The sequence below is a fragment of the Salvelinus alpinus genome, chromosome 5 (genome assembly GCF_045679555.1).
Source record: "Salvelinus alpinus chromosome 5, SLU_Salpinus.1, whole genome shotgun sequence".
Taxonomy (NCBI): Eukaryota; Metazoa; Chordata; class Actinopteri; order Salmoniformes; family Salmonidae; genus Salvelinus; species Salvelinus alpinus.
Genome location: NC_092090.1, coordinates 100,911,597 through 100,934,051, shown reverse-complemented (window position 1 = coordinate 100,934,051; position 22,455 = coordinate 100,911,597). Strand labels below are relative to the sequence as shown.

The window sequence follows — 22,455 nt, the reverse complement described above, 5'->3', positions numbered from 1 at the left end:
ATAAATAAATAAAAGGATGAATGATTGCACACATACAGTGCATTTGGAAAGTATTCAGACACCTTTTTTAACATTTTGTTACGTTAGTCTTATTCTAAAATGGATTAAATCGTTCTTTCCCCTCATCAATCTACCAACAATACCTCATAATGACAAAGCAAAAACAGGTTTTTAGAAATGTTTGCAAATGTATTAAAAACTAAAAACTGATATCTCATTTATATAAGTATTCAGACCTTTACTCAGTACTTTGATGAAGCACCGTTGCCAGCGATTACAGCCTTGAGTCTCTTCTTTGGTATGACGCTACAAGTCTGGGAGTTTCTCCCATTCTTCTCTGCAGATCCTCTCAAGCTCTTGTCAGGTTGGATGGGGAGCATCGCTGCACAGCTATTTTCAGGTCTCTCTAGAGATGTTCGATCATGTTCAAGTCCAGGCTCTGGCTGGGACACTCAAGGACATTCTGAGACTTGTCCCGAAGCCACTCCTGCGTTGTCTTGGCTGTGTACTAAGGGTCGCTGTCCTGTTAGAAGGTGAACCTTCGCCCCCAGTCTGAGGTCCTCAGCGCTCTGGAGCAGGTTTTCATCAAGGATCTCTCTATACTTTGCTCCATTCATCTTTCCCTCGATCCTGACTAGTCTCCCAGTCCCTGCCACTGAAAAACATCCCCACAGCATGATGCTGCCACCACCATGCTTCACCGTAGGGATGGTGCCAGGTTTCCTCCAGACGTGACGCTTGGCATTCAGGCCAAAGAGTTCAATATTGGTTTCATCAAACAATATAATCTTTTAGAGTCCTTTAGGTGCCTTTTGGCAAACTCCAAGCAGGCTGTCATGTGCCTTTTACTGAAGAGTGACTTCCGTCTAGCCACTCTACTATAAAGGCCTGATTGGTGAAGGGCTGCAGAGATGGTTGTCCTTCTGGAAGGTTCTCCCATCTCCACAGAGAAACTCTGGAGCTCTATCAGAGTGACCATCGGATTCTTGGTCACCTCCCTGACCAAGGCCCTTCTCCCCTGATTTTTCAGTTTGGCCGGGCGGCCAGCTCAAGGAAGAGTCTTGGTGGTTCCAAACTTCTTCCATTTCAGAATGATGGAGGACACTGTGTTCTTAGGGACCTTCAATGCTGCAGAAATGTTTAGGTTCCTTTCCCCAGATCTGTGCCTCGACACAATCCTGTCTCGGAGCTCATGGCTTGGTTTTTGCTCTGACATGCACTGTCAACTGCGGGACCTGAGCTTAATTTTGAGTCTTATACCAAAGGGTCTGAACAGTTATGTAAATAAGGCATCCGTTTCTTATTCTTAATACATTTGCAAAAAATTCTAAAAACCTATTTTTGCTTTGTCATTATGCACTATTGTGTGTAGATTGATGAGGAAATTGTTTTATTTTATCCATTTTAGAATAAGGCTGGAACGTAACAAAATGTGGAAAAAGGGAAGTGGTTTGAATATTTTCTGAATGCACAGTAATTATGGCAGCTTCGGTCCTCCATACCGACTTGTCTCTCGTTGCATTCTAGGTGCTGTGGTGACTGAGGGTGACCGCATCGTCATCGACAAGTCCAAGCTGGATGCGTCTAACCTTATGTCCAAGCTGCCCACACCCCAGCGCAGCTCTCACGAGATCTGGTTCCAGGTAAAGTCTCTACCCCAGCACGGGGTCATTGTGGTGGGAGAGAGGAACCTCACCGTGGAGAAACCCAACTTCTCCCAGTACATCCTCAACAAGTATGGCATCACGTACCGGCATGACGACTCCGAGACGCTCCACGACCGCTTTGTCTTCGGCACCTGGCTGAACCCCAAGGGGAAGCCGGCCCAGCGCCCTTCGGACGACAGCCAGGTACTTAATGTTGCTAACTTGTATTTTGCACACTTTTATCCAACTGTTTATTTCTGGACTGTTTTTAAAAGTACATTTTTTTAAATCTGTTTGAACATTGTGTATGCTGCAAAATGAATTGCCTCATTGAGGATACTGGAAGCTCTGCTTCAAACTCTAATGCAGAAGACAAGATTCCATTTTACAAAATAAAGTCATACTCTTCTTTAATCAGGTTCTGGAGGAGTGGTTCAACATCACGGTGATCCCAGTCAACGACCAGCCGCCCGTTCTGAAGACCAAAGCCCCCAGTCTGAGCGTAGTGCAGGGGGACACAGTGGCCCTGGGGGCGGAGAACCTCAATGTGGAAGACTTGGACAACCCTTCAGAGGACATCCAGTACATCGTCATCAGCAAGCCCAACAACGGCTATCTGGCCCTTGGAGGAAGCCTTAACGAGTCTGTCGTGGCCTTCACTCAGGCTCAGATCAACAGTGGGGAGGTGTACTTTGTCCATGATGGAAGCCGGGCTTCTGGGGTGTTTTATTTTAGTGTTTCCGATGGCCATCACAAACCGGTCTATAAGCTCTTCAACCTCGAGGTGACGGAGATCACCATCTCCCTTATCAACAACACTGGGCTGGCTCTGGAGCAGGGACAGACGTCTGTGGTTTTAACCCAGGAGAGTCTGGTGGCAGAGACCAACGGAAAAAACACAACTGTTCACTACCGGATCACCGCCGCGCCACGGTATGGCAAGATCCTTCGGCTGGATGACCAGGAGGTCAGCCAGTTTGAGCAGGAGGACTTAAGGACGGGTAGCTTGTTTTATCACATGGTGACCCTCACGTCTGGTCAGGACAGCTTTGAGTTCACCGCGTTTACATCGGAAGCTAACCTGACGAACCAGGTTGTCAACATCACGGTTAAGCCCCTGGTCAGGTTTGGCGAGGGGGTGAGAATACCCAATGGCATCGTGGTCAAACTCAACACTGGTTTCCTCAACGCAACTGAGCTGGCTTCTCTATCCGTCAGCGACCCTTTCTTCGAGGTTGTCTCTCATCCAAAGTATGGAAAGCTGGTCCGAGGAAAACCCAAAGCTGGTAAGAAAACCAAGCCACTGGAGTCATTCTCCTTTCAGGATGTGAAGCAGGAGAGGCTATCCTTCGAGCTCAACGCTAACATGACTGGAGTGCAGGAGCTGAACGACTCTTTGGTGTTCATTCTGAAAGCGGAGAACGTCCCACCTGCCAGGGGAGAGTTCCGGTTCACTGTCGTTCCGTATGATCCATCGCTAGTCCTAACCACCAGCAGTCCCATCCTGACCACCAGCAGTCCCATCCTGACCACCAGCAGTCCTTTCTCTCAGCCTCTGAACCAAACGACAGTGTTTGGTGTTGGGACGGCACTACCCTCCATGTCCACCTCCCTCCTTTCCACACAGAGACCCAGCAAGACCCACCAGAAGTTCAAAGGTCGCAACCGCTGGGGGAACACCAACCGGAACGACTCGGCAGGTACAGATACTACTCTGGGCAAGCCCACTCTGAGTAAAGGAGACGGCAATGAGATTCCCTTTGTGAATACACCGGTCCGTGTAGAGTCATTCCCTCATTCCCCCTCCAACCTGATATTGGTGATCCTACCTCTCCTGGCCATGCTCTTATTGGTCATAATCCTGGTGGTGCTGGTTCTGCTGCTGCGACGCAACAGGAAGAGGAAACAGAAACCTGTCACCCCGAAGCCGCCACCCTCACCCTCACCCTCAACCCCACCGGCCTATAACGGCCAGTCGCAAAGGAGCGCGGCTGTTCCCACGGTAACTGTGACCCCACTGAGCCCCAGTAGCCCTGCCCTGGACAGGCTGCTTCCTTCAGCCAATCAGGGCTTAGTTAGCAACTCCACATCACTGCCACTTTGCTCGTGGAACGGTGTAGATCCAGAGAGTTCAGCCCAGCTCATTAGGACCACGCCCCCCACTCTACAGCAGAACCAATACTGGGTATGACTCTGTAGCTGCTGCCACCTAGGGGTGGGGTGTGGAAGTGGACTGTCTACCCTGTACACTAACATCCATTCCTAACACGCCCACCAACCCCACTCATCGTTATACTGTAAACCATGACACTACTGTACTATTTGTTTTGTGATATAATCAAAGAATTTTCTACCGAAGCTAAGCACAATCAGCACTGGGAATGACAACCACTATCCCCACTTTGCAACATAATAAGGAGCTGGTAGCCTATGACAACCACTATCCCCACTTTGCAACCTAATAAGGAGCTGGTAGCCCATGACAACCACTATCCCCACTTTGCAACATAATAAGGAGCTGGTAGCCCATGACAACCACTACCCCCACTTTGCAACATAATAAGGAGCTGGTAGCCTATGACAACCACTACCCCCACTTTACAACCTAATAAGGAGCTGGTAGCCCATGACAACCACTACCCCCACTTTGCAACCTAATAAGGAGCTGGTAGCCTATGACAACCACTATCCCCACTTTGCAACATAATTAGTACTGGGAATGACAACCACTACCCCCACTTTGCAACATAATTAGTACTGGGAATGACAACCACTACCCCCACTTTACAACCTAATAAGGAGCTGGTAGCCCATGACAACCACTACCCCCACTTTGCAACCTAATAAGGAGCTGGTAGCCCATGACAACCACTATCCCCACTTTGCAACCTAGGAACAGTGGGGTTAAACTGCCTTGTTCAGGGGCAGAACGACAGATTTTTACCTTGTCAGCTCGGGGATTCGAACTGCAACCTTTACCTTATACTGGTCCAACGCTCTAACCACTAGGCTACCCTGCCGCCCTGCAAGCAGTGAGCGTGGTAAACTATACCAACCCCCAAGCAGGACAACAGAAACAGGAAGTGGAAACTTAAAACACATTAACTAGACCACTATAAAAGGCTGTTGAGGGGAAGACGGCTCATAATAATGTCTGGAAGGGAGTAATGGAATGACATCAGACACTCTGACACTCTGTTATGAGCTGTCCTCCCTAATTAAGGTGCCACCAGCCGCCTGTGATACTCACTGCTAGTAGCCATGTATTCATCCAACAGTAAATGTAATGTACTAAAAATAACTTTACAGTTGTAGGCAACTACCCATGAGGCCTTTTCACACGCAATGGCCAGTGTGCATTTGAAACGCTCTCTGCTCAATATCTCAAAGCCATATAAAAAATAATATCTTGCTTGTAAAATAGTTGTTATTGAGCTGAATATTGTGAGTTGAGAAATACAAATTATACCTACAGAAAGCTGAGACCCTCCTCGACATGGACAAGGGGAAGAAGCTTCCAAATCTGTTTTCCTGCTATTTATTTTGAAATGTTATATGATCAGAACATATTTTTATCTCGAGCGCAAGAGGGGATAGGTAGCCTAGTGGTTAGAGCGTTAGGCCAGTAACCGAAAGGTTGCTGGATTGAATCCCCGAGCTGACAAGGTAAAATCTGTTTTTCTGCCTCCTGAACAAGGCAGTTAACCCACTGTTCTGCCTCCTGAACAAGGCAGTTAACCCACTGTTCTGCCTCCTGAACAAGGCAGTTAACCCACTGTTCCTCGACCGTGATTGTAAGTAAGAATTTGTTCTTAACCGACTTGCCTAGTTAAATAAAGGTTAAATAAAAAGATAGGAGAGTGGCTTGCTCATCACAGCAGCAGGCCCCCAGCGAGGTTGGAGCGGCAGGGAAGACACTTTCATTACAGGAGTCATGAGGATAACGCACTTTACTGTTTGACCAAATCATTGTTTTTAGCCACACACAAAAAACTAGGACGTTGTGAGTCAGGTGACAATGTAGAATGTGCTCTTTCTACATTTTATATGCTCCCTTTTCTTTTTATGATCCGTGATACACGTGGCTAACTGATGATCGAGTCGGCGCCGGTGGCTTTGCTGATGACGCGTTTGACCCGTTCAATGTGAGTCTGCCTCAGCACAGCCTGGAGAAACCGGACCGCTGCCCACTGATCACAGCCTGGAGAAACCGGACCGCTGCCCACTGATCACAGCCTGGAGAAACCGGGCCGCTGCCCACTGATCACAGCCTGGAGAAACCGGACCGCTGCCCACTGATCACAGCCTGGAGAAACCGGGCCGCTGCCCACTGATCACAGCCTGGAGAAACCGGGCCGCTGCCCACTGATCACAGCCTGAGGAAACCGGACCGCTGCCCACTGATCACAGCCTGAGGAAACCGGGCCGCTGCCCACTGATCACAGCCTGAGGAAACCGGGCCGCTGCCCACTGATCACAGCCTGAGGAAACCGGACCGCTGCCCACTGATCACAGCCTGAGGAAACCGGGCCGCTGCCCACTGATCACAGCCTGGAGAAACCGGGCCGCTGCCCACTGATCACAGCCTGGAGAAACCGGGCCGCTGCCCACTGATCACAGCCTGGAGAAACCGGGCCGCTGCCCACTGATCACAGCCTGAGGAAACCGGGCCGCTGCCCACTGATCACAGCCTGAGGAAACCGGGCCGCTGCCCACTGATCACAGCCTGGAGAAACCGGGCCGCTGCCCACTGATCACAGCCTGAGGAAACCGGACCGCTGCCCACTGATCACAGCCTGAGGAAACCGGGCCGCTGCCCACTGATCACAGCCTGAGGAAACCGGGCCGCTGCCCACTGATCACAGCCTGAGGAAACCGGGCCACTGCCCACTGATCACAGCCTGAGGAAACCGGGCCGCTGCCCACTGATCACAGCCTGGAGAAACCGGGCCGCTGCCCACTGATCACAGCCTGAGGAAACCGGGCCGCTGCCCACTGATCACAGCCTGAGGAAACCGGGCCGCTGCCCACTGATCACAGCCTGAGGAAACCGGGCCGCTGCCCACTGATCACAGCCTGAGGAAACCGGGCCGCTGCCCACTGATCACAGCCTGAGGAAACCGGGCCGCTGCCCACTGATCACAGCCTGAGGAAACCGGGCCGCTGCCCACTGATCACAGCCTGAGGAAACCGGGCCGCTGCCCACTGATCACAGCCTGAGGAAACCGGACCGCTGCCCACTGATCACAGCCTGAGGAAACCGGACCGCTGCCCACTGATCACAGCCTGAGGAAACCGGGCCGCTGCCCACTGATCACAGCCTGAGGAAACCGGGCCGCTGCCCACTGATCACAGCCTGAGGAAACCGGGCCGCTGCCCACTGATCACAGCCTGAGGAAACCGGGCCGCTGCCCACTGATCACAGCCTGAGGAAACCGGGCCGCTGCCCACTGATCACAGCCTGAGGAAACCGGGCCGCTGCCCACTGATCACAGCCTGAGGAAACCGGACCGCTGCCCACTGATCACAGCCTGAGGAAACCGGGCCGCTGCCCACTGATCACAGCCTGAGGAAACCGGGCCGCTGCCCACTGATCACAGCCTGAGGAAACCGGACCGCTGCCCACTGATCACAGCCTGAGGAAACCGGGCCGCTGCCCACTGATCACAGCCTGAGGAAACCGGGTCGCTGCCCACTGATCACAGCCTGGAGAAACCGGGCCGCTGCCCACTGATCACAGCCTGGAGAAACCGGACTGCTGTCCGCTGATCAGCCAAATGCTAATTTATAGTATAACAGAAATTGCGCAAAAAAAATATATAGATTTTGAAAATATCTAACAGGCCCATGGGCCACTGGCCATGTCAACTTTTCTATTGTTTTATTTGTATATATACAGTATACATATACATATGTGTCAATTTCTACCCCCCCACCCAACTAAAGATGGTCCAGCCCATCTGGCATTTGCCAGAATTGCCAGATGGCCAATTCACCCCTGGGTATTATTACAGTATTACTTTTGGTACGTTGTGGTACTCACCCTAGACCAGTGGGAGAATTGCATGCATGCATAAATTCATGGTTTCCTGATTTCTTGTGATCACGGGATGTCACCTTACCACTCACTCTCTTGTATTGGTGTATATATTTAATTTAATGGTGGATATTATTTTATATATTAAACCCCATTCTTCCTAAAAGTGTATGTATAATACATATTTCAAGCCATAGTGTAAGATCCCTGTGTACCCTGGTTCTGATGTCATAAATGTTAGTGCAACTCTAAGGTTTAGGGTTTTGTAACACTGTAAACCACATGGTGTCAAATCTACCCCTTGTAAGAAAACGCCTCTTTAAAGTAGGCTACATGCTTGCCAAATGGTACTTTTCATTATTTTACATTTCTACACTGAAAAACAATATAAAGTGTTGGACCTGTGTTTCATGAGCTGAAATAAAAAAGTTAAAAAAAAAAGTGTGTTTACATCCCTGTTAGTGACCATTTTATCATTTGTCAAGATAATCCATCCATCTGACAGGTGTGGCAAATCAAGAAGCTGATTAAACGGCATGATCATTACACAGGTGCACCTTGTGCTGGGAACAATAAAAGGCCACTCTAAAATGTGCATTTTTGTCACACAACACAATGTCGCAGATGTCTCAAGTTTTGAGGGGGGCGTGCAACTGGCATGCCGACTGTAGGAATGTCCACCAGAGCTGTTGCCAGAGAATTTAATGTTCATTCCTCAACCATAAGCCACCTCCGACGTTGTTTTAGAGAATTTGGCAGTACGTTCAACCGTCCTCACAACCGCAAACCACGTGTATGGCGTTGTGTGGGTGAGCAGTTTGCTGATGTCAACGTTGTGAACAGAGTGCCCCATGGTGGCGGTGGGGTCATGGTATGGGGCAGGCATAAGCTACAGACAACAAACACAATTGCATTTTATCAATGGCAATTTGAAAGCAGAGGAATACTGTGATGAAATCCTGAGGCACATTGTCGTGCCATTCATCCGCCGCCATCACCTCATGTTTCAGCATGATAATGTACAACCCCACGTCACAAAGATCTGAACACAATTCCTGAAGGCTGAAAATGTCCCAGTTCTTCCGTGGCCTGCATACTCACCAGACATGTCATCAATTGAGCATGTTTGGGATGCTCTGGATCGACATGTACAACAGTGTGTTACAGTTCCCGCCAATATCCAGCAACTTTGTACAGTCATTGAAGAGGAGTGGGACAACATTCTACAAGGCCACAATCAACTGATCAACTCTGTGAAGGATATGTTTTGCGCTGCATGAGGCAAATGGTGGTCACACCAGATACTGACTGGTTTTCTGAACCACGCCCCTACAGTACACATTATGTTTTTGCTGTTATCTAAAGAAAACGCCTGGGAATGTGAATATGGTTGAACTTTCTGTACGTTTTTCTTCAAAATTGTTGCTCAAAGCTGGTCGCATAATGGATTTTATTTCCCGCAGGCGTTTCTTTAGACAAGTAAAGGTATATTAAGAACTGTAGACTGCGTCCAAGATGTCCAGCCGTTGTTTTCAAGGTATTCGCCTCGCATACCGTCTACATCTGGATTGCATCCGGTTTATATGGAGCAACATCTAATGCGTACGGGGGAGCAGCGCTGATGTCATCCAAAAAACATGGCCGAAATTTGGATGAACATAAAATGTTCATATCTTTTGGCTGTGAGTGATTGGGGGGAAGGGGGGGGATCGTCCTCAGTGACAATCATTTGAATAATTCAATGGATCTGGGCGGAATAGGGTCCTTGGCTAGGATCTGGGCGGAATAGGGTCCTTGGCTAGTATCTGGGCGGAATAGGGTCCTTGGCTAGGGGGGGGGGGGGTCGTCCTCAGCGACAATCATTTGAATAATTCAACGGATGTTTTGTGCACAAATGTGATGACTTAAAAAAAGTTACTTATTAGGAATTTTAAAATCGGACTTCTCAATGTGGCCGTCTATATGGAAATTGTCTTTCTAGGCCGGGCGTCAATAAAAACTGCAGTACCTTAGCAAAACTGTAGGGGCGGTCAAAACCGTGCTTCTAGACTGGAACCCTGGCCCCTTGGCTGCCACCGAGTGTAGTGTCCGGGCGGAATAGGGTCCTTGGCTGCCACTGAGTGTAGTGTCCGGGCGGAATAGGGTCCTTGGCTGCCACTGAGTGTAGTGTCCGGGCGGAATAGGGTCCTTGGCTAGTGTCCGGGCGGAATTGGGTCCTTGGCTAGTATCCGGGCGGAATAGGGTCCTTGGCTAGTATCTGAGCGGAATAGGGTCCTTGGCTGCCACCGAGTGTAGTGTTCGGGCGGAATAGGGTCCTTGGCTGCCACCGAGTGTAGTGTCCATGCGGAATAGGGTCCTTGGCTGCCACTGAGTGTAGTGTCCGGGCGGAATAGGGTCCTTGGCTGCCACTGAGTGTAGTGTCCGGGCGGAATAGGGTCCTTGGCTAGTATCCGGGCGGAATAGGGTCCTTGGCTAGTATCCGGGCGGAATAGGGTCCTTGGCTAGTATCCGGGCGGAATAGGGTCCTTGGCTAGTATCCGGGCGGAATAGGGTCCTTGGCTAGTATCCGGGCGGAATAGGGTGCTTGGCTAGTATCCGGGCGGAATAGGGTCGTTGGCTAGTATCTGGGCGGAATAGACACCTTGGCTAGTATCCGGGCGGAATAGGGTCCTTGGCTAGTATCCGGGCGGAATAGGGTCCTTGGCTAGTATCCGGGCGGAATAAGGTCCTTGGCTAGTATCTGGGCAGAATAAGGTCCTTGGCTAGTATCTGGGCGGAATAGGGTCCTTGGCTAGTATCTGGGCGGAATAGGGTCCTTGGCTAGTATCCGGGCGGAATAGGGTCCTTTGCTAGTATCTGGGCGGAATAGGGTCCTTGGCTAGTATCTGGGCAGAATAGGGTCCTTGGCTAGTATCTGGGCGGAATAGGGTCCTTGGCTAGTATCCGGGCGGAATAGGGTCCTTTGCTAGTATCTGGGCGGAATAGGGTCCTTGGCTAGTATCTGGGCAGAATAGGGTCCTTTGCTAGTATCTGGGCGGAATAGGGTCCTTGGCTAGTATCTGGGCAGAATAGGGTCCTTGGCTAGTATCCGGGCGGAATAAGGTCCTTGGCTAGTATCTGGGCAGAATAGGGTCCTTGGCTGGTATCTGGGCGGAATAGGGTCCTTGGCTAGTATCTGGGCGGAATAGGGTCCTTGGCTAGTATCTGGGCGGAATAGGGTCCTTGGCTAGTATCCGGGCGGAATAGGGTCCTTGGCTAGTATCTGGGCAGAATAAGGTCCTTGGCTAGTATCTGGGCGGAATAGGGTCCTTGGCTAGGGGGGGGGGGGGTCGTCCTCAGCGACAATCATTTGAATAATTCAACGGATGTTTTGTGCACAAATGTGATGACTTAAAAAAAAAGTTACTTATTAGGAATTTTAAAATCGGACTTCTCAATGTGGCCGTCTATATGGAAATTGTCTTTCTAGGCCGGGCGTCAATAAAAACTGCAGTACCTTAGCAAAACTGTAGGGGCGGTCAAAACCGTGCTTCTAGACTGGAACCCTGGCCCCTTGGCTGCCACCGAGTGTAGTGTCCGGGCGGAATAGGGTCCTTGGCTGCCACTGAGTGTAGTGTCCGGGCGGAATAGGGTCCTTGGCTGCCACTGAGTGTAGTGTCCGGGCGGAATAGGGTCCTTGGCTAGTGTCCGGGCGGAATAGGGTCCTTGGCTAGTATCCGGGCGGAATAGGGTCCTTGGCTAGTATCTGGGCGGAATAGGGTCCTTGGCTGCCACCGAGTGTAGTGTTCGGGCGGAATAGGGTCCTTGGCTGCCACCGAGTGTAGTGTCCATGCGGAATAGGGTCCTTGGCTGCCACTGAGTGTAGTGTCCGGGCGGAATAGGGTCCTTGGCTGCCACTGAGTGTAGTGTCCGGGCGGAATTGGGTCCTTGGCTAGTATCCGGGCGGAATAGGGTCCTTGGCTAGTATCCGGGCGGAATAGGGTCCTTGGCTAGTATCCGGGCGGAATAGGGTCCTTGGCTAGTATCCGGGCGGAATAGGGTCCTTGGCTAGTATCCGGGCGGAATAGGGTCGTTGGCTAGTATCTGGGCGGAATAGACACCTTGGCTAGTATCCGGGCGGAATAGGGTCCTTGGCTAGTATCCGGGCGGAATAGGGTCCTTGGCTAGTATCCGGGCGGAATAAGGTCCTTGGCTAGTATCTGGGCAGAATAAGGTCCTTGGCTAGTATCTGGGCGGAATAGGGTCCTTGGCTAGTATCTGGGCGGAATAGGGTCCTTGGCTAGTATCCGGGCGGAATAGGGTCCTTTGCTAGTATCTGGGCGGAATAGGGTCCTTGGCTAGTATCTGGGCAGAATAGGGTCCTTGGCTAGTATCTGGGCGGAATAGGGTCCTTGGCTAGTATCCGGGCGGAATAGGGTCCTTTGCTAGTATCTGGGCGGAATAGGGTCCTTGGCTAGTATCTGGGCAGAATAGGGTCCTTGGCTAGTATCTGGGCGGAATAGGGTCCTTGGCTAGTATCTGGGCAGAATAGGGTCCTTGGCTAGTATCTGGGCGGAATAGGGTCCTTGGCTAGTATCCGGGCGGAATAGGGTCCTTGGCTAGTATCCGGGCGGAATAGGGTCCTTGGCTAGTATCCGGGCGGAATAGGGTCCTTGGCTAGTATCCGGGCGGAATAGGGTCGTTGGCTAGTATCTGGGCGGAATAGACACCTTGGCTAGTATCCGGGCGGAATAGGGTCCTTGGCTAGTATCCGGGCGGAATAGGGTCCTTGGCTAGTATCCGGGCGGAATAGGGTCCTTGGCTAGTATCCGGGCGGAATAAGGTCCTTGGCTAGTATCTGGGCAGAATAAGGTCCTTGGCTAGTATCTGGGCGGAATAGGGTCCTTGGCTAGTATCTGGGCGGAATAGGGTCCTTGGCTAGTATCCGGGCGGAATAGGGTCCTTTGCTAGTATCTGGGCGGAATAGGGTCCTTGGCTAGTATCTGGGCAGAATAGGGTCCTTGGCTAGTATCTGGGCGGAATAGGGTCCTTGGCTAGTATCCGGGCGGAATAGGGTCCTTTGCTAGTATCTGGGCGGAATAGGGTCCTTGGCTAGTATCTGGGAAGAATAGGGTCCTTTGCTAGTATCTGGGCGGAATAGGGTCCTTGGCTAGTATCCGGGCGGAATTGGGTCCTTGGCTAGTATCCGGGCGGAATAGGGTCGTTGGCTAGTATCCGGGCGGAATAGGGTCCTTGGCTAGTATCCGGGCGGAATAGGGTCCTTGGCTAGTATCCGGGCGGAATAGGGTCCTTGGCTAGTATCTGGGCGGAATAGACACCTTGGCTAGTATCCGGGCGGAATAGGGTCCTTGGCTAGTATCTGGGCAGAATAGGGTCCTTGGCTGGTATCTGGGCGGAATAGGGTCCTTGGCTAGTATCTGGGTGGAATAGGGTCCTTGGCTAGTATCTGGGCGGAATAGGGTCCTTGGCTAGTATCCGGGCGGAATAGGGTCCTTGGCTAGTATTGGAAGGTATGAGAGAAGCACGTAGTAAAGTAGTAATGTGTTTCTCAATATATTTCCTAACAACCCACTGGATTAGCATACACTTGTTCCATTGTAAAATAAAAATAAAATAAGTTTGAAGCTTGTGGGAGCTCTATTTGAAAGGAGTTTGAAGCTTGTGGGAACTCTATTTGAAAGGTCATTAAGTTAGGCTTTACGGAACTAAAAAGGCCAGTCTTGACAAATAAAACTGAGCATGTGCAACGATTGGAGCTGGTTGCTCCCAGCTCCCGCTTTATTGGCTAACAAAGTGGTTGCCGTAGTGCGGGATTTGATTTTCTCATATCAGATTTAACAAACTGAGAGAAAAGGGAGGAGAAGTCTTCTCTTAAAACAAAGGAGAGGGAACCACAGGAACTCTCATGCATTACATGTAGAACCCGAGATGTGCTGATGTCATAGAACCCCTAAACATCAGAATGGCAGAAATGGTCAATCATTTCAGACATTAGTTGGGGCCTGTTCTGATTGGGGCCTGTTCTGATTGGGGCCTAGTTGGGGCCTGTTCTGATTGGGGCCTAGTTGGGGCCTGTTCTGATTGGGGCCTAGTTGGGGCCTGTTCTGATTGGGGCCTAGTTCGGGCCTGTTCTGATTGGGGCCTAGTTGGGGCCTGTTCTGATTGGGGCCTAGTTGGGGCCTATTCTGATTGGGGCCTAGTTGGGGCCTGTTCTGATTGGGGCCTAGTTGGGGCCTGTTCTGATTGGGGCCTGTTCTGATTGGGGCCTAGTTGGGGCCTGTTCTGATTGGGGCCTGTTCTGATTGGGGCCTAGTTGGGGCCTGTTCTGATTGGAGCCTAGTTGGGGCCTGTTCTGATTGGGGCCTAGTTGGGGCCTGTTCTGATTGGAACATCAAATAGAGCTAGATTTCCTGGTCTACTGACATGTGATCTGTGCTCTCATGGACAAACAGTTAGGAGGATGTTTTCTATGTATTGATGTAGCATTTTGTAATACATAATGTATGTGTTAGGGTTTCTAATTACGATAAAGGTTCGGCTCGTGATTCATCGTGTGCCTGAACACCTTGTGACCTGGATAAAAGGAGAGTCACGGTGTCGTGACAGAAAGTGTCACGACGGAGGAGCTGCAGAGAATCTATCCCTCTTCTAAACCACCAGGTCAGAGTTCGCTCACAACAGTTTCAGCAGCTGTTTCAATTGTTTCACTAGAGATATTTTTTTTATTTTTTAAAGTGGTGACAGAAAGAGGAAGCGGAGAACCAAGGAAATGCTGACTTTAGTTCCTAAAGGGTTTCCAGGTCTAAATGTGTGTCTGGTTAAAGCATCCTGTTCACTGTCACCCTTTAAAAAATATATTTTCTCAAGTGAATCAATTGACCTCGGGTCTCAGTTTCTTCTTTCTGAGCTTTACGGACAGAGCATGACAACATGACGGATGTGGGGCGGCAGGGTAGCGTAGTGGTTAGAGCGTTGGGCTAGTAACCGGAAGGTTGAAAGTTCGGATCCCCGAGCTGCCCCTGAACAAGGCAGTTTAACCCCTAGGCCGTCATTGAAAAGAAGAATTTGTTCTTAACTGACTTGCCTAGTTAAATAAAGGTAAAGTAAAAAATAACATGTTCTTAAACAAATCAGTCAGGCATTTTGCTCACTATAAGCTATCCTTCGATGCGACATGGGTGAAGACATGAGTTTCCCCCAGGAGTGTAGCTAATTGTAGATCTGAGATAATCAACAACTGTGAGAGATATCTCATTGGGATACAGAATGTCACGTAACTGTGGTAGAATCTATGCTCTGGTTTCAGGGGAGGGTACTTATTAATGTAAACAAGTACTTTGTGACCGGGTGAGGCTATGGTCACAAACAAGTTTTAAAATCTAAAAGATAATCCACCATCCAATACAATGTCCCTCCTCATGTCTCAATGTCCCTCCTCAATGTCCCTGCTCATGTCTCAATGTCCCTCCTCAATGTCCCTCCTCATGTCTCAATGTCTCTCCTCAATGTCCCTCCTCATGTCTCAATGTCCCTCCTCAATGTCCCTCCTCATGTCCCTCCTCATGTCTCAATGCCCCTCAATGTCCCTCCTCATGTCCCTCCTCATGTCTCAATGTCCCTCCTCAATGTCCCTCCTCATGTCCCTCCTCATGTCTCAATGTCCCTCAATGTCCCTCCTCATGTCCCTCCTCATGTCTCAATGTCCCTCCTCATGTCCCTCCTCATGTCTCAATGTCCCTCCTCATGTCCCTCCTCATGTCTCAATGTCCCTCCTCACGCACCGACTCTCACTGTCCCCAATTTGTCACTAGAAAACGCATGCCCCGCCCACCTGAGGATCTGTGTTTTTCACCCATATATTTCCTGTGTTTTGAGGTTCACTTGAATCTCGCTGGGTCGATTAGTTTCATTTTACTCCTGCGAGTATTTCCTACTCTTTCTTTGTGCCCGTAGATTTTTTTCCTGTGAACTTTACAACCGTGGAAATGTTTGTAATGACGTGTCAAACACACCCCGGTAACGGGTGAAATGTGCTCGATGGAATATATTGTCTTTCCGTTGCATCTATGAGAACGCTAAAACCTTTGTTTGGGATTTAACAAGAAAGAGAAGATAACTTTAGATTGATGGGTGTTCATTTTTGTGTAATTGAAAAACATATATATATATATATAACGCAATACAGTTGAAATGTTTTACAAATTAGATGCGCTGAAATGAAAGCAACTTTCGGGAAAAAAAATGAACACTTGGATTATAGTGACAGTATGTCTGATCTTGCTGTTAGGGTTCGTTCCTTTCCTCCTTCCTTGTTAATCATTGGGTTCATTGGTAAAATTAGCATTATGGCAATATCTTTAATTAAATAATTCAAAAACATTTATTAATGCAATTGCAGACAGAAGTTGACAAACAGGAACATAGCACGCATGTTTCTGAGTAAATTCTGCATCAAACAAAAGGTCTCAAGTTGTTTTATTAAACCGATGTCCCACCTTAGTGATGTCACTAACTAGTCATTACCTTTTTACTCCTGAGACCAAAACCCCTATATAAACAATGGCTTTTAGTGTTATCTTAAACTTAGCAGTAAACGTCCACTCCCCAAAGCTGATTTCTTGTGGAATGTTTGACTAGCCTTATCTCCTCCACGCCCCTGCAGAGCTCCTTCTTCACAGTCACACATTACTCAGAGGGGCCTCTTCATAATGAAATAGAGAGAGAACTAAAAACAATTGTGGAATACTAAACCTCTACAATGAATTTGTATTGTTAATCTGTAGTCTATGACCCTATAAATGTAAGGAGGGAGGGGTCTTATAACCCCTTCCCTTCTATTAATATAACATAATCAATTATTCTAAAACACCAAACATTTGTACAGCCCCAAATCATGACCCCTAGGTAAATCCTGACATTGCCAACAATGTAAAGAATGATTAGAGGTGTAATCTAGAGCCAAGCTTGTTGATTTCTTATCTGAGGGTATCCTGCTATTGACACACTTGTTAAATTATGTAACAGAACGTGGCAACAACAGTAATTCATGAGTATACATACTTTACACAGAGCAGGTGAGTAGGTAGGCCTAGACAGAGCAGGTAGACCTAGACAGAACAGGTAGGCCTAGACAGAACAGGTAGGCCTAGACAGAGCAGGTAGGCCTAGACAGAGCAGGTAGGCCTAGCCAGAGCAGGTAGGCCTAGACAGAGCAGGTAGGCCTAGACAGAGCAGGTAGGCCTAGACAGAGCAGGTAGGCCTAGACAGAGCAGGTAGATCTAGACAGAGCAGGTAGGCCTAGACAGAGCAGGTAGGCCTAGACAGAGCAGGTAGACCTAGACAGAGCAGGTAGGCCTAGCCAGAGCAGGTAGGCCTAGCCAGAGCAGGTAGGCCTAGCCAGAGCAGGTAGGCCTAGACAGAACAGGTACGTCTAGACAGAGCAGGTAGGCCTAGACCTCTTCAATGGCCCTGTGTATTTATCCTCTTCAATGGCCCTGTGCGTTTATCCTCTTCAATGGCCCTGTGCATTTATCCTCTTCAATGGCCCTGTGTATTTATCCTCTTCAATGGCCCTGTGTATTTATCCTCTTCAATGGCCCTGTGCATTTATCCTCTCCAATGGCCCTGTGCATTTATCCTCTTCAATGGCCCTGTGCGTTTATCCTCTTCAATGGCCCTGTGCGTTTATCCTCTTCAATGGCCCTGTGTATTTATCCTCTTCAATGGCCCTGTGCATTTATCCTCTTCAATGGCCCTGTGCGTTTATCCTCTTCAATGGCCCTGTGCGTTTATCCTCTTCAATGGCCCTGTGTATTTACCCTCTTCAATGGCCCTGTGTATTTATCCTCTGCAATGGCCCTGTGTATTTATCCTCTTCAATGGCCCTGTGCATTTATCCTCTTCAATGGCCCTGTGCGTTTATCCTCTTCAATTCCAATGGCCCTGTGTATTTATCCTCTTTAATGGCCCTGTGCATTTATCCTCTTCAATGGCCCTGTGCGTTTATCCTCTTCAATGGCCCTGTGCGTTTATCCTCTTCAATGGCCCTGTGTATTTACCCTCTTCAATGGCCCTGTGTATTTATCCTCTGCAATGGCCCTGTGTATTTATCCTCTGCAATGCGTTGATTGCAGAGGATTATTATCCCCGGTGATGCGTTGTGCAGATCTCACTACCCTCTGGAGAGCCCTGCGGTTGGTGCAGTTGCCGTACCAGGCGGTGATACAACCCAGCAGGATGCTCTCAATTGTGCATCTGTAGAAGTTTGAGGGTTTTAGGTGACAATTGTTCATTTCTAAAAGTTTGTGATAGTGTTCGGTGACAAGCCAACATTTCTTCAGCCCCCTGAGGTTGAAGAGGCACTGTTGCGCCTTCTTCACCACACTGTCTGTGTGCGTGGACCATTTCAGTTCGTCAGTGATGTGTACGCCGAGGAACATGAACCTTTCTACCTTCTCCACTACTGTCCCGTCGATGTGGATAGGGGGATGCTCCCTCTGCTGTTTCCTGAAGTCCACAATCAGCTCCTTTGTTTTGTTGGGTGAGAGTATATTTTCCTGGCACCACTCTCCCAGGGCCCTCACCTCCTCCCTGTAGGCTGTCTCATCGTTGTTGGTAATCAAACCTACTACTGTTGTGTCGTCTGCAAACTTGATGATTGAGTCGGAGGCGTGCGTGGCCACACAGTCATGGGTGAAAAGGGCGTACAGGAGGGGGCTGAGCACGCACCCTTGTGGGGCCCCTGTGTTGAGGATCAGCGAAGTGGAGGTGTTGTTTCCTACCTTCACCACCTGGGGGCGACCTGTCAGAAAGTCCAGGACCCAGTTGCACAGGGTGGGGTTGAGACCCAGGGCCTCCAGCTAAATGATGAGCTTGGAGGGTACTATGGTGTTGAATGCTGAGCTATAGTCAATGAACAGCATTCTTACATAGGTATTCCTCTTGTCCAGATGGGATAGGGCGGTGTACAGTGTGATGGCGATCGCATCGTCTGTGGATCGATTGGAGCGGAAAGCAAATTGAAGTGGGTCTAGGGTGTCAGGTAAACTGGAGGTGATATGATCCTTAACTAGCCTCTCAAAACACTTCATGATGACAGAAGTGAGTGCTATGGGGTGATAGTCATTTAGTTCAGTTACCTTCGCTTTCTTGGGTACAGGAACAATGGTGGACATCTTAAAGGAAGGGTCAGCACACTGGGATAGGGAGAGTTTGAATATGTCCGTAAACACACCAGCCAGCTGGTCTGCGCATGCTCTGAGGACGCGGCTGGGAATGCCGTCTGGGCCTGCAGCCTTGATTGAATATGTCCGTAAACAGGCAAATTATAATGGAGGTCACGCTGCTTGTACCTCTTCCTCCCTCGCTAGTTCACGCCAAGACCAGAACCTGGGACCTGTGCCACCACCATAGTATGGAACCTCAGTTATGTACTTGTGTTATTGTTGGCAAGTGTGTCCTCGTTCCACAGTCAGCTGGAGCAGAGAGATCGCAACCTGGTCCCAGATCTGTTGGTGCTGTCTAGCCAATAGCCTGGTCCCAAATCTGTTGGTGCTGTCTAGCCAATAGCCTGGTCCCAGATCTGTTGGTGCTGTCTAGCCAATAGCCTGGTCCCAGATCTGTTGGTGCTGTCTAGCCAATAGCCTGTTCCCAGATCTGTTTGTGCTGTTTAGCCAATAGCCTGGTCCCAGATATGTTTGTTTTTAGCACCAACAGATCTGGGTCCAAGTTAGAGCACTTGCAGCACACAGAGGAACTGTGTCCTAATGAGCTGTCATTCGACCGCAGCATGACTCTCATAATGACTGAACCAGAGTCTCGAGATCCTTCCTTAGATAACACTCCTGCCCCACCCTCCTATTCAACGCTACTGCTGTGAGCCAGGGAAGAGGGGAAATAAGGTGAAAACAGGAGCTTAACTTTTCTCCTGGCTGTTAACTTGGGAAACTGGCCTCTGTTTTTACTGAATATGTCTGTATATCGTCAAATCAAGCTTTATTTATACAGCACATTTTAAACATGACTGCAGAAATATTTACTACTCAACTGACGTAATAGGATAAAAAACTAAAGAATAACAATAAAAACTGACCGACTAAAAAGCCCCCTAAGGGAAAGCAAATTTAAAAAGGTGTGTTTTAAGATGTCTTTTAAATATGTCCACAGTTTCAGTCCCCCTCAGGTTCTCTGGCAGGCTATTCCAGAGGCTGGGGGCATAGTAACTAAAGGCTGGGGGCATAGTAACTAAAGGCTGGGGGCATAGTAACTAAAGGCTGGGGGCATAATAACTAAAGGCTGGGGGGCATAGTAACTAAAGGCTGGGGGCATAGTAACTAAAGGCTGGGGGCATAGTAACTAAAGGCTGGGGGCATAGTAACTAAAGGCTGGGGGCATAGTAACTAAAGGATGGGGGCATAGTAACTAAAGGCTGGGGGCATAGTAACTAAAGGATGGGGGCATAGTAACTAAAGGCTGGGGGCATAGTAACTAAAGGCTGGGGGCATAGTAACTAAAGGCTGGGGGGCATAGTAACTAAAGGCTGGGGGCATAGTAACTAAAGGCTGGGGGGCATAGTAACTAAAGGCTGGGGGCATAGTAACTAAAGGCTGGGGGCATAGTAACTAAAGGCTGGGGGCATAGTAACTAAAGGCTGCCTCTCCATGCCTCTTGGTCCCCCTCAGGGTCTCTAGTGTTGTGGCTTGTCCCCAAAAGCTCTCACTAACCTTTACAGATGCACAATTGAGAGCATCCTCTCGGGCTGCATCACCGCCTGGTACGGCAACTGCTCCGCCCACAACCGCAGGGCTCTCCAGAGGGCAGTGCGGTCTGCCTGACGCATCACTGAGGGCAAACTACTTGCTGTTCACTCCGCTACCATCCAGAAGGCGAGGTCAGTAAAGGTGCATCAAAGCAGGGACAGAGAGATTGAAAAAACAGCTTCTATCTCAAGGCCATCAGATTTTTGAACAGCCATCACTAGCACAGAGAGGCGGCTTCCTAACTACAGACGATATCATTGGCCACTTTAATAAATGGAACACTAGTCACTTTAATAATGTTTACATATCTCGCATTACTCATCTCATATGTGTATAATGTATACTGTATCCTTCACTATCTATTCTTTACTATCTATTGCATCTTAGCCGCTCTGTCACTGCTCATCCATATATTTTATACTTATATATTCTCATCCCATTCCTTTACTAGACTGTGTGTATTAGGTTTTGTTGTGTAATTGTTAGATATTAGGTTTTGTTGTTAGATATTATCTGTTAGATACTGTTGCACTGTCAGATCTAGAAGCATTTCACTACACTCACAATAACATCTACTAACCATGTGACCAATAACATCTGCTAACCATGTGACCAATAACATCTGCTAACCATGTGACCAATAACATCTGCTAACCATGTGACCAATAACATCTGCTAACCATGTGTACGTGACCAATAACATCTGCTAACCATTTGACCAATAACATCTGCTAACCACGTGTACGTGACCAATAACATCTGCTAAACATGTGACCAATAACATCTGCTAACCATGTGACCAATAACATCTGCTAACCATGTGACCAATAACATCTACTAACCATGTGACCAATAACATCTACTAACCATGTGACCAATAACATCTGCTAACCATGTGACCAATAACATCTGCTAACCATGTGTATGTGACCAATAACATCTGCTAACCATTTGACCAATAACATCTGCTAACCACGTGACCAATAACATCTGCTAACCATGTGACCAATAACATCTGCTAACCATGTGACCAATAACATCTACTAACCATGTGACCAATAACATCTACTAACCATGTGACCAATAACATCTACTAACCATGTGACCAATAACATCTACTAACCATGTGACCAATAACATCTGCTAACCATTTGACCAATAACATCTGCTAACCATGTGACCAATAACATCTGCTAACCATGTGACCAATAACATCTGCTAACCATGTGACCAATAACATCTGCTAACCATGTGACCAATAACATCTGCTAACCATGTGACCAATAACATCTGCTAACCATGTGACCAATAACATCTGCTAACCATGTGTATGTGACCAATAATATTTGAATTGATTTGAATCAGACACCTTTGAGAAGAATTGGAACGCCGACTGCGAGTCAGGCCTAATCGCCCAACATTAGAGCCCGACCGCACTAATGATCTTGTGCCTGAGTGGAAGCAAGTCCCCGCAGCAATGTTCCAACATCTAGTGGAAAGTCTTCCCAGAAGAGTGGAGGCTGTTATAGCAGCAAAGGGGGTCCAACTCCATATTAATGACTTCCCAGAAGAGTGGAGGCTGTTATACCAGCAAAGGGAGGACCAACTCCATATTAATGCCCATGATTTTGTAATGAGATGTTTGACGAGTAGGTGTCCACATACTTTTGGCCATGTAGTGTATTTTGTTCACGTTGCTAACGTGTGATTCCAAATTGTGTTCAGAATCTAAAAAACACCCTAGGTTTTTTTTAACCTTTGAATTCAAATGTGTGGCCAGGTTCTCTCTCTCTGTATTTTGGCTTCAACAATAAGTGTCTTGTCTTGATTTAGCTGGAGGAAGTGAGCCATCTAAGTACTTAAATCACTAATAAAATCTAATAATTGATTTGTGGAGCAAATAAACATTACCTCTTAGACTGAATCTTAGCATTGTTGTGTGTGTGTGTGTTTGTGCGTGTGTGTGTGTGTGTGTGTGTGTGTGTGTGTGTGTGTGTGTGTGTGTGTGTGTGTG

General features: G+C 48.5%; 1 protein-coding gene across 2 annotated transcripts in view; it reads left to right on the top strand.

Moving 5' to 3' along the window:
• Nucleotides 1-6,138, top strand: part of LOC139577348 (chondroitin sulfate proteoglycan 4-like) — an 85,986-nt gene extending 79,848 nt beyond the window's left edge. For both annotated transcript variants that reach the window (XM_071404400.1, XM_071404399.1), the window contains exons 14-15: nucleotides 1,528-1,850; nucleotides 2,065-6,138. In XM_071404400.1, coding sequence (XP_071260501.1) covers nucleotides 1,528-1,850; nucleotides 2,065-3,837 — 2,096 coding nt within the window. In that variant the 3' untranslated portion in view covers nucleotides 3,838-6,138. The remainder of the gene's footprint in view (nucleotides 1-1,527; nucleotides 1,851-2,064) is intronic.
• The last annotated feature ends 16,317 nt before the right edge of the window (nucleotides 6,139-22,455 follow it).